The 12229-nt window shown below is 44.2% G+C and overlaps 1 protein-coding gene across 1 annotated transcript in view; it reads left to right on the top strand.

Annotated features, from left to right (window-relative positions):
- LOC126456136 (glutamate receptor ionotropic, kainate 2-like) overlaps positions 1–12229 on the top strand; it is a 293829-nt gene that overhangs the window by 257952 nt on the left and 23648 nt on the right. Inside the window, exon 15 of the mRNA XM_050091890.1 lies at positions 3873–4104. Coding sequence (XP_049947847.1) covers positions 3873–4104 — 232 coding nt within the window. The remainder of the gene's footprint in view (positions 1–3872; positions 4105–12229) is intronic.

Genomic DNA, 12229 nt, shown 5'->3' with positions numbered 1-12229 from the left:
ATGGAGAGGGAAATGCATGACGGTTACGTTATGTGGTGTTACATGAAATCAGTCGAAATCTCTTGCCAGACATCCATTCTTGGCGAGAGACACTATTTCCGAGGCATCTTTTGTATGCTCGCTGTGCGCTCACATGTGCAAAGTGCAACGTGACGCGATCTACAGGGATTCTAGAGACACTGCCCAACACATCTTTGCACATTTTCGTCGGATTTTCATTGTGGACCCATTTCGCATCCAATCGGAACTTACGTTTTGGGCACACATTGTATCACGCCTGATAAATTTCTGAGTTTGGATCAGATAAAAATATGGTGTATTTTTAAGATTTCATACCCATAATATATTCGCTTATTTTCAGTAACAAGAAAATTTCCTGCTTATAGGAAATCTGTTGGTCGTCAGTAAAACGATGTCATAAACTTTCTGTACATCATATTAAAAGTTTAAAGTCACAAATAAAATTGAAAACACTACATAATGCAGTTACTGGGAATGTTGGCCTGAACATCCACGGCAGCAGAACAGCGTCTTACTGGTGTAGCTCTTTAAAGGCGGCAGACTGCACGCTATAACCATCAACTTAAACACTAGTTAGACAGGGAGGCACTGCAACAGAAATTTGGCGACGCAGTAAGAAATAGCTGACAATATTTATTAAAAGTACACTACTGGCCATTAAAATTGCTACACCAAGAAGAAATGCAGATGATAAACGGGTATTCATTGGACAAATATACTAGAACTGACTAGTGATTACATTTTCACGCAGTTTGGGTGCATAGGTCCTGAGAAGTCAGTACCCAGAACAACCACCTATGGCCGTAATAACGGCTTTGATACGCCTGGACTTTGAGTCATACAGAGCTTGGATGGCATGTACAGGTACAGCTGCCCATGCAGCATCAACACGACACCACAGTTCATCAGGACTAGTGACTGGCGCATTGTGACGAGCCAGTTGCTCGGCCACCATTGACCAGTCGTTTTCAGTTGGTGAGAGATCTGGAGAATGTGCTGGCCAGGGCAGCAGTCGAACATTTTTTGTATCCAGAAAGGCCCGTACAGGACCTGCAACAAGCCTTCGTGCACTATCCTGCTGAAATGCAGGGTTTCGCAGGGATCGAATGAAGGGTAGAGCCACTGGTCGTAGCACATCAGAAATGTAACGCCCACTGTTCAGAGTGCCGTCAATGCGAACAAGATGTGACCGAGAAGTGTAACCAATGGCACCCCATACCATCACGCCGGGTGATACGCCAGTATGGCGACGACGAATACACGCTTGCAATGTGCGTTCACAGCGATGTCGCCAAACACGGATGCGACCATCATGGTGCTGTAAACATAACCTGGATTCATCCGAAAAAATTACGTTTTGCCATTCGTGCAAGCAGGTTCGTCGTTGAGTACACCATCGCAGGCGCTCCTGTCTGTAATTCAGCGTCAAGGGTAACCGCAGTCATAGTCTCCGAGCTGATAGTCCATGCTGCTGCAAACGTCGTCGAACTGTTCGTGCAGATTGTTGTCTTGCAAACGTCCTCGTCTGTTGACTCAGGAATCGAGACGTGGCTGCACGATCCGTTACCGCCATGCGGATAAAATGCCTGTCATCTCAACTGCTAGTGATACGAGGCCGTTGGGATCCAGCACGGCGTTCCGTATTACCCTCCTGAACCCACCGATTCCTTATTCTGCTAACAGTCATTGGATCTCGACCAACGCGAGCAGCAATGTCGCGATACGATAAACCGCAATCGCGATAGGCTACAATACGACCTTTATCAAAGTCGGAAACGTGATGGTACGCATTTTTCCTCCTTACACGAGGCATCACAACAACGTTTCACCAGGCAACGCCGGTCAACTGCTGTTTGTGTATGAGAAATGGGTTGGAAACTCTCCTCATGTCAGCACGTTGTAGGTGTCGCCACCGGCACCAACCTTGTGTTAATGCTCTGAAAAGCTAATCATTTGCATATCACAGCATCTTCTTGCTGTCGGTTAAAATTCGCGTCTGTAGCACGTCGTCTTCGTGGTGTAGCAATTTTAATGGCCAGTAGTGTATGTTATAAAATGGTACTTAACTTTGATACAGTTCGACGCACAGGACTTGATGTCCTAAACCTAAAACAATGGCGTCTGATACCTTTGCTACCTATTCGCAATCTATGTTATCACTACTTCTCAATGTAATTTATTAGAGACTCTACTATTTCTCCATAAACATCGACTGCTAAGTCGGAATATTGTCTTCTCAACAAACCTCGTATAACTGTACTATGTGGAGTAACTGCTGGAGCTGAGTAGAGCTGCAGACACTCAGCCAAAGTACTTGTCTACAGGAACAGATTGTTGAGTGTCTATGGCGCGTCGTCTTTTGAACCTGTCAACCGGAGGATTTCTATCTCTGGCAGTAAAAGGTGGAAGCCCCAATGTAGTCCGAGGTTGACAACGCTTCCTTTGGCGGCAGGCAACACTATCAGAGGATGAGTACGATGCGCAGATGGACGTAGCGAGGAAGCAGAAAGTGGTCCGTGTGTGTGAGCGCCATGTGGAGGCTGGCACGCCGAACTGCGAGGCACCATGCGGCCTTTCGTAGTATTTGTACCCTTGAGCCTGGTACAGAACGACAGCTCTTCCAGACCAAATTTATGGCAGTTCCACCCATCTTTGTAATTGAATAGTTTGCTCTGACTGAATAAAACGTAAGATTATACATGATTTCCATGCGGGTTGTGGCAACTCTGCTCCGAATTCTACGTGCTGTCGTCAAAGTGTCAACCCCAAAGTAATTCTGAAAAGGATACAGATTATGCAAATTTTTGTATCAACAGGAAAAAGTTTGAGCCTGAAAAGAAACCCGAGGTATTGTGGAGGACCCACGATGTTATATTCAGACGCCCGTTTGCTGTTCTCATTCATTCCTGAATGACTCAAGTTTTCCAGAAAGTATGTCAGAGAAACTTCCTGGCAGATTAAAACTGTGTGCCCGACCGAGACTCGAACTCGGGACCTTTGCATTTCGCGGGCAAGTGCTCTACCATCTGAACTACCGAAGCACGACTCACGCCCGGACCTCACAGCTCTACTTCTGCCAGTATCTCGTCTCCTACCTTCCAAACTTTACAGAAGCTCTCCTGCGAACCCTGCAGAACTAGCACTCTTGAAAGAAAGGATATTGCTGAGACATGGCTTAGCCACAGCCTGGGGGATGTTTCCAGAATGAGATTTTCACTCTGCAGCGGAGGTGCGCTGATATGAAACTTCCTGGCAGATTAAAACTGTGTGCCCGACCGAGACTCGAACTCGGGACCTTTGCCTTTCGCGGGCAAGTGCTGTCGTCAAAGTGTCAATCGTAAAGTAATTCTGAAAAGGATACAGATTATGCAGATTTTTGTATGGTAGAGCACTTGCCCGCAAAAGGCAAAGGTCCCGAGTTCGAATCTCGGTCGGGCACACAGTTTTAATCTGCCAGGAAGTTTCGTATCAGCGCACACTCCGCTGCAGAGTGAAAATCTCATTCTGGAAACATCCCCCAGGCTGTGGCTAAGCCATGTCTCCGCAATATCCTTTCTTTCAGGAGTGCTAGTTCTGCAGGGTTCGCAGGAGAGCTTCTGTAAAGTTTGGAAGGTAGGAGACGAGATACTGGCAGAAGTAGAGCTGTGAGGACCGGGCGTGAGTCGTGCTTCGGTAGCTCAGTTGGTAGATCACTTGCCCGCGAAAGGCAAAGGTCCCGAGTTCGAGTCTCGGTCGGGCACACAGTTTTAATCTGCCAGGAAGTTTCATATCAGCGCACACTCCGCTGCAGAGTGAAAATCTCATTCTGGAAGTATGTCTTAGATTTTGTCGTATGGTAAATGTGCCAACAGAACTCGAACGACAGCCTGTACCAGCGGATGTGGACCATCATGAAGCAAGCACGTCCGAACGTGTTCACCAATGGCAACGACGAGGGCGTGGAGCGCGTCAGGAAGGAGAAGGGCAAGTACGCCTTCTTCATGGAGTCCACCAGCATCGAGTACATCACGGCGCTCGACTGCAATCTGCGCAAAGTCGGCGGACTGCTCGACTCCAAAGGCTACGGCATAGCGCTGCCCAGAGGTGAGACAGCCCACTTGACTCCACAGCTGCTGCTAGCGATCTACAGGGTGTCCGAAAAGTCTTTCCTTGATTACATAAATTGATAACTCTGGCTAGAAGTAAGATACAAATATGAAATTGGTGTCTAATTGTTTAAAAACTATCAAAGTTTTTTTCACACATCAGTAAACTTCCACATGAGCACCCTTGGTAGCACGTAGCACATCTAACCGATATTCAGTTTCCGTCCACACACTAGCCAACATTACTGGAGGGATCGATTCAACGACTGTGGTTATCCGTTGCCGCAGGGTTTCAAGATCTGGTACACGTGTTCGGTAGACCTCGTCCTTGACATAGCCCCATAAAAAGAAGTCTAATGGGGTTATGAGAGGAAAGCGTGAAGGCCAAACCGTTGGCCCATCACGACCAATCCATCGCCCAGGAAAGGTCATATCGAGATAGGCTCGGTCGTCCAAACCCCAATGAGGCGGAGCACCGTCTTACTGAAACAAGACATCGGGGTGATACTGAAGCAACTGAGGAACAGCAAACAGTTGCAACATGTCCAGATACACTGCAGATGTGATGGTAGCCTCAGCGAAGAAGAATGGCCCGATAATTCGATGGTGCAATAGCGCGCACCAAACATTCACCTTTGGACTGCCTCTGGTGCACTCCATGACCTCGTCAGGGAGTTGTGAAGCCCAAATGCGCACATTGTGGCGATTCACTACTCCACTGACAAAAAAGGTCGCTTCGTCGGAAAATGCAATTCGTCTGAGATAACCATCATCGTCCTCAATACGTGATAGCATTTCGATCGCAAAGTCATATCGACGTGTACTGTCATTGGGCAACAAAGCCTGAACGATTTGCACTTTGTATGCACGAAACAATAAACGTTTATGTAAAATGTCATGGAGAGAGCTTTTTGGCATATGTGATTCACGTGAGGCCCTGCGCACCGATTTCTTCGGACTTCGCAGAAAAGACTGCCTTACAGCTTCCACCCTGTCTGCTGAGGTTCTTGGGCGGCCAGACCTCGGAAGGTCAGCAACCGATCCTGTATTCTTGAACCTCTCATACCAGGCTTTAATGCTCTTTACATCAGGTGGATTCCTTCCAAATGTTGTCTGGAAGTGTCTCTGCACTGTGGTTGGTGATCGTGTCTCATGGTACCACAGGGCACACTCTGCCTTCTCCTGATTGGTTGACGTGGCTTTTTGGGCACTGCACCTCATCCACTACTTACGTACTGCGAACCTAAAACAGAAAAAAAACTTTGATAGTTGTAAACAATTCGACACAAGTTTCATATTTGTGTCTTACTTCTAGCCTGAGCTATCAATTTATGTAATCAGGGAAGGCTTTTCGGACACCCTGTATTATCGTATGTGAAGTAGAAGGAGCATTTTGCTTAAAGTAATTTATTACACAGAAATTCAAACTTCGATATCAAAACCCAAAAACTTTTCTTTACCTTTCACAGAATAACAAATGCTCTGTACTTAATATTACAATTTCTAATAACATCATGCAACAAGAAATAACAGTTTAACAGCATGATGGTGATCCCCATGAAACCAAACAGCAACAACAAATTTTACACACTGACTATAGCTTTGGAAAGGAGAAGGTGTCAAAACTCAAATGACTTTCAAAGACTTCAGATAACAACTATAAAATGACGCATTCACTTGATATAAAAGTTAAACATTGAGTTGAGCAATGTCATCAGTTATTTGCTATATTAGGATGTCCCTTTCCTCTCCATTTTCTGCGATCCATTGCTTCCTTCTTATGGCTGCTGTATGTTGTACCGTCCATCATGTCATCCAGTATCTGGAACCTCTTCCTTCCTCGCTTCCTTTTCCCTTCTACATAACCTTCTAAAACTGTTTTTATCAGTCCGTCATTCTTTCTTAATATATATCCAATCCAATTTCTTTTTGTTTTCTTTATTACATCTAGTAACTGTCTTTTCTCTCCCACTCTTCTCAGTAACTCTTCATTTTTTACTCTGTCTATCCAACTTATTCTTTCCACCTTCCGCCATGTCCAGATCTCAAAAGCCTCCAGCCTATCTCTGTCTTTTTTTCCTCATAGCCCATGTTTCAGCGCCATATAGAAGAACACTCCATACAAGACATTTTATGAGCCTCTTTCTGAGTTCTCTGTCCAGACCGCTGCAGAATATTCTCCTTTTCTTATAAAACGCCTCTTCTGCCATTGCTATCCTTGTTTTAATTTCTGTGGTGTACTTCCAGTCGGTGTCTATCCTGCTTCCAAGATACTTAAAATTTTGCACCTGTTCTAGTGTTTCTTCATTCAGCATAATTTTTATTTCCTTATTTCCTCCTAGTGCCAATACTTTTGTTTTATTTGTGTTAATTTTCATTCCATATTTTTTTCCGTTAGTTGCAATGGTGTCCACCAAATCCTGTAATTCTTTTTCCCCTGTGGCTAGAAGGACCATGTCATCAGCAAATCTCAAATACCCTACTCTTCTTCCTCCAATTTCTAATCCTTTGTCATCTAATGGGCATTGGTCAATCATATTTTCCAAGTAGAGGTTGAAAAGAGTAGGTGATAAACAGCATCCTTGTCTTACTCCTTTTCCTAGTCTGATCCAGTTTGTACTTTCTCCTGTCACTTTAACTGAAACTTTTTGATTAAGATATATGAGTTTATAAGTCTTCTGGTTTTCCAGTCCATTCTCTTTTCCCTCATTATAGTCCCCAGCTTGTCCCAAACCACATTGACAAATGCCTTTTCTAGATCGATGAAGCACATATATAAGTCTCTTCCTATTTCAATAAACCTTTCTCCCAAGATTCGTAGGAGCCCTATTGCATCTATGGTGCCCGTATTCCGTCTAAAGTCAAACTGCTCCTCGCCAAGATTCTCCTCCATTACTTTTTCAAGTCTTTTATTAATTATTCTTAGCATCATTTTGGCTGCATGTGAAATGAGGCTGATTGTCCTGTGCTTGCTGCATTTCTTGGTTCCTTGTTTTTACGGTAATGGAATCATTACTGGTGTCAGAAAGTCCTCAGGCCATTCACCACTGTCATATATTTTATTACATAACCTCAGTATTTCTCTTATTCCATCGTGGTTCAAGCATTTTAGTATTTCTCCCGGTATTGTATCTGTACCTACCGCTTTGCCATTTTTCATTGCAGCTGTGGCAGACTTTACTTCTTCCATTATGATGGTCGGTCCTTTCTCGTCATCATTTACAATGTTGTGTGATTCAAGTTCCAGAGTTTCTGGTTTGCTATTTGTGTCATATAGCTCTTTTATATATTCTTCCCATCTCTGGAGGACATCGTCACGATCTTTGCACACTACCTCTTCGTCTTTACTCAAAATTTCCATAGTAGCACTTCCTGCTCTGTTTTGTTCCCATGTCATAGTCTTTACTCTGTTCTTCAATTTCATCACATTCCTCTTTTAGCCATTTTTTCCTAGCCTGCTCTGTTTCTCTTCGTGGTTCATTATTTAGCCTTCGGTATATCTTTCTTGCATCTTCAGTGTTCTTGTTTTTCAATTTTCTTCTCTCCTCCAATGTCACTGTGCTTATTAAATTTTGACTTAACCAGTTACAACATTTCCACCTGGTTAAGCTAATATGACCTTTCAGCTATAATGTAAATTATTAAACCTTGTAAATGGCGCTACGCCAAAGTTAAATTCAGTGAACAGATTTAAAGAAAACAGTAATTACATAACTTCAGTTAGTGAACAACTCTTGTAATTTAAAGCCCGTGTATACAAATACGAAATAACATTTATCACAGGCACACAGTCTTTCCAAACTAGTATCTATCTATAGGAGCCGATTTACTGCATTACAAGACGCTCAGTTCAACCAGACTGTTAAAAAGACAGTAATGACAGCTTGGAAGCAAATAGAAAATTTCCATAACTAACAGTCCCCACAGTACACAGAACTTGAACAGCTAAGTAATAACTGCAACGGAATAACTTACAATAGGATTTATATTTCCAAATAATAACACACAGGTAAAGCCCCACTGTCAAATGGCTGTTCCGTGAGTTTTTCTAAAACATCAGTCACCAATGTGGCCTTTACAGTAAATTAAGCAGTGCAAAACATTTGGATAGAAACACCAGAAACATAAATTTGCTGCCACAAGTAACACACATATGTAAATCCTTACACAGGGTGTCCAGAAAACGACTCCCTGATTTCAAAATTAAATATCCCGAAAACAAAGTTCGATAGAGGAAAGCAGTAAACGGTATGTTTATTGTGAAAGCTGTAAGAAGTTTATACAGCAGTTTGAAATAATAGTTACAAAAGCTGCTAACAGATGGCGCTGTAATCGCCATACGTAATGCCTAGTATAAATAGTGATTGGAGGCCCAGAGCGATCAGTTTCACTACTGAAACGTGAAAGGAGGTTAGCGTACCGAAGGAAGAGATTAAAACCATGTACTCCATTGAACAACGCGTTTTTCTGGTGCTAGAGTACCACAGGTTAGAAGAGAGTCCTACGGCAACAAGGCGAAGTTTTAAAGCACGATTTAATGTTCCAAGCGAAAACCATTCGTACGCTCTTAGCAAAATTTCAACGAACAGGCAGCGTAACTGATGATCTAGTGGGGCATGTTGGCCGCAAGCAAACCGCAGTTACGCCTGAAAATATCGCCACGGTTTCTGGAATTATTCAGCGAAATCCAATCTCATCCGTCCGTAGAATTGCATCTGAGACTGATTTGAAGCGTTCCAGCACGCATAAAACACTGAGAAAGAGCCTACACATGTTTCCATTCAAAATTCAAACGCACCAGGCCATACCCGTACGAGCTGTGCAACAAAGGGTTGCCTTTGCTAATCAGGTGCTCATAATGATTGATAGTGAAGGATTTGATGTTGGCTGCATCTGGTTTACAGATGAAGCACACTTCCACCTGAATGGATACGTGAATAAGCAGAACTGGCGATTTTGGGGTTCCGAAAAGCCATATTGATGTGAAGCGAAATCCCTGTATTCTGCTAAAGTTACAGTGTGGGCTGCAGTATGCAGCAGTGGCATTATTGGCCCTTTTTTCATTCGAGAAACTGTCACTGGTACACGTTACGTTGCAATTTTGGAACAATTTGTCGCCACACAGCAAGCGTTAGAGGATCGACCAGGTACTGAATGGTTTACGCAAGATGGTGCCCGACCACATCGGACCGAACAAGTGTTTCGCTTTCTTGAGGAATACTTCGGAAATCGAGTCATTGCTTTGGAATATCCGAAATTTACTGGTGCAGGCATGGATTGGCCTCCATATTTGCCGGATTTGACTCCCTCTGACTTTTTTTTGTGGGGCACAGTGAAAGACATGGTCTACCCGAAGCATCCCGCCACGCTGGACGAGCTTGAATCGGCGATCTCTGTGGCATGTGAATCCATTTCGGTTTTGACACTACGGAATGTGATGGAGAATTTCATTCTTCGTTTGCGCCACCTCTGTAGTGCCAATGGTGAACATTTTGAAAACATTGTGATGTGATTGTTTGCAAAGATTGTTTTCATACGATTATTTCACTTATGTATGCTGATATGAGCTGTACAGCGTACAGCGCCGTTTTTGTAGCTATTATTTCGAACTGCTGTATAAACTTCTTACAGCTTTCAGAATAAACATACCGTTTACTGCATTCCTCTATCGATATTTGTTTTCGAGATATTTAATTTTGAAATCAGGGAGCCCTTTTCTGGACACCCTGTAGAAGGCACTTACACACTAAACAGGGACGGAATTACTGTTATCTGTTGCACACAATCGCTACTGATTTAAAACGTTACAAAACGGGACCAACTTGAGGTCACGATACTGTTCCAAACGTGATAAGAGAAACATTACTCGGTTTTTAGATGTAACTAGGGTGCGGGAACAGTATAATAAGCGCTATAACCTCTCAGATTTCTGGAGAGCCGGAAGAAGAAAGCCACCGCGTCATATTGTGTATTGAACTGGGAACCTAGAAACGACGGAGACGCTTCATCCCCGCCGTAGCCCACGGTAGTACATAACCACACAACAGGCTACAGAAGTCCACTCACCCCACCACCTACGTGGAGACAGTGTTTGCGCAGCAGTCGCCGACACAGTGTAACTGAGGCGGAATAAGGGAAATCAGCGCGCATTCGCCGAGGCAAATGGAAAACCGCCTTAAAAACCATCCACAGACTGGCGAGCACACCGGACGTCGGCACGAATCCGCCCGGGCGGATTCGTGCCTGCGACCGGTCTGCCTTTCCGCTCGGGAAGCAGCGCGTTAGATCGCGCGGCTAGCCGGGTTGGCTACCGCGTCGTAGCTTAGCTCTCAAGACCAACTAGAAACAACTTCGGGGCCACAGGCTACCAGGGTGAAGAAGAGTTGACAAGACTCCCACAATGTCATCAACTCATTTCGGCCTGCACAAGACTACGCTGTCCGCGTTTCTAGAACATCATGCAGCACCTTGATTAATACTTTAGGATGCTGAAAGTGCTCTTACAAACACACGTGCCTCTAGCAGTCGCAAAGCGGTCCATGCCATTGCTCAAGTAACAGCGACATCGAACACACCACAGCCCACTGCTCCGGCCACTGCCACCACACTCCGCGCCACTCGCAGCACCACGTGGGGAGCCACCACACAGCCCCAGCTCTGGAATCCAAGTCCATCAAACGGCAACGCGCACGCGCCCAAATAGCCTTCAATTCTCTGCACAGGAAATCCTCTGACGGGAAGTTTCGAGAGAACAATCGAACCACCCAAAACAAATAGAAGACGCAACAACACCAGCGCAAAAACGATTTATTACAAGTTATCCGTGGATGGTTCATGAAGGATACTCAGTATTGTAGAACACTCAGTATAATGTCGTTTATTGAAACTGAACTACACTTCTTGAACAATCACAATATACACTCACAAAAAAACAAACAAATAACTAGTAGACGACCTTTCATCAAGAGCGTCGGTGAGGTCCGTCGGAGCTGGTCCTAGCTCGGCGAGGAACTGGCTGTACTGCTGCTGCGCTGGCCTTATAAAGCCGGCGGCCGGCGGAGTACTCCAACTTTCCCTGCATCTGTGAGGCGACCTCTGCAGGTTCGCATTAGTCTCTAGCAAGTTCTGTTTGTTTCGAAGAATTGTTTTCCTCTTGGTTGCGCCTGCAAGTGCTTGTGTATGTTCTATGGTACACAGGGGTGTCTTGAGTGTAATCTTCCTGGCAGGGGCCGTTTGTGACAACGTAACAGTTCAGTATGGAAGGCTCAACAGGGTGGAAAAAGACATCCTAATAATTAATCAGAGCGGGGTGGGGGACATCGAATCGAGCTAAATTTTGTAACTAGCGCTTGTCGGAGATGCGCCATTGAGGAGCAATGTCATAAAATGGCAGCCAATCAGTGACGAGTGTATGGGAGAGGAAGTATTTGGGTGACATTTTGTGGCTGTAGCGACTCAACGGTAGTTTTTCTTCCTGTGGTTATCTGGGAAATTTTACACGATTCGACATGCCTTACCCTGCTCTGACGTTACTTTCGGGTCGTTTTACCCCTCACTGTAAGAACGGGCAATATCGTGGTCGGCGTATCCAGGAATACATACGATCAGCAAAGGCTGTACAAATCAGCTCGTTAATCGTAGTAGCTGTAACTAATGCATATTATCGTGCCATGAAGACTCTAAACCTACTTGATAAGTTAGATAAACAAGACAAAGTCAGCACTATGTCATTTTAGTTATTCAAAAGACGCATACACCCAAAATTTTCAAGAAATAATGTCCTTTCCTTCCTAATTTGAATCCCACAATTTCTTTTAATCACTCCTAAAGAGCCGTTTTGTATACGAGGATACATTGGGAATCTATCTGTTTCCATGGTAAAATGATAGATAACTGTTTTGTGTAATTAACTCTAAAAGCTTTCTTTGTAATCTCAATAAATTCGAACGTCAATCAGTGCTGTAGTTCCCGTCTGCGGCCATCTTAATGCGGTGAACTGAATGAGCACTACATACAATTCAAATTCCGCACATTGAAAATTTATTTCTTCGTCACGCGTGGGGCAGGTGGAGTAGATTAGTTCTTCCTTACCCTTCTGTGCACAAACTATGAAAACTGTAACA

This window comes from Schistocerca serialis, chromosome 2 (genome assembly GCF_023864345.2).
Source record: "Schistocerca serialis cubense isolate TAMUIC-IGC-003099 chromosome 2, iqSchSeri2.2, whole genome shotgun sequence".
NCBI classification, from domain to species: Eukaryota; Metazoa; Arthropoda; class Insecta; order Orthoptera; family Acrididae; genus Schistocerca; species Schistocerca serialis.
The sequence above is the reverse complement of the archived record's forward strand: the minus strand, read 5'-3'. Positions and strand labels throughout refer to the sequence as shown.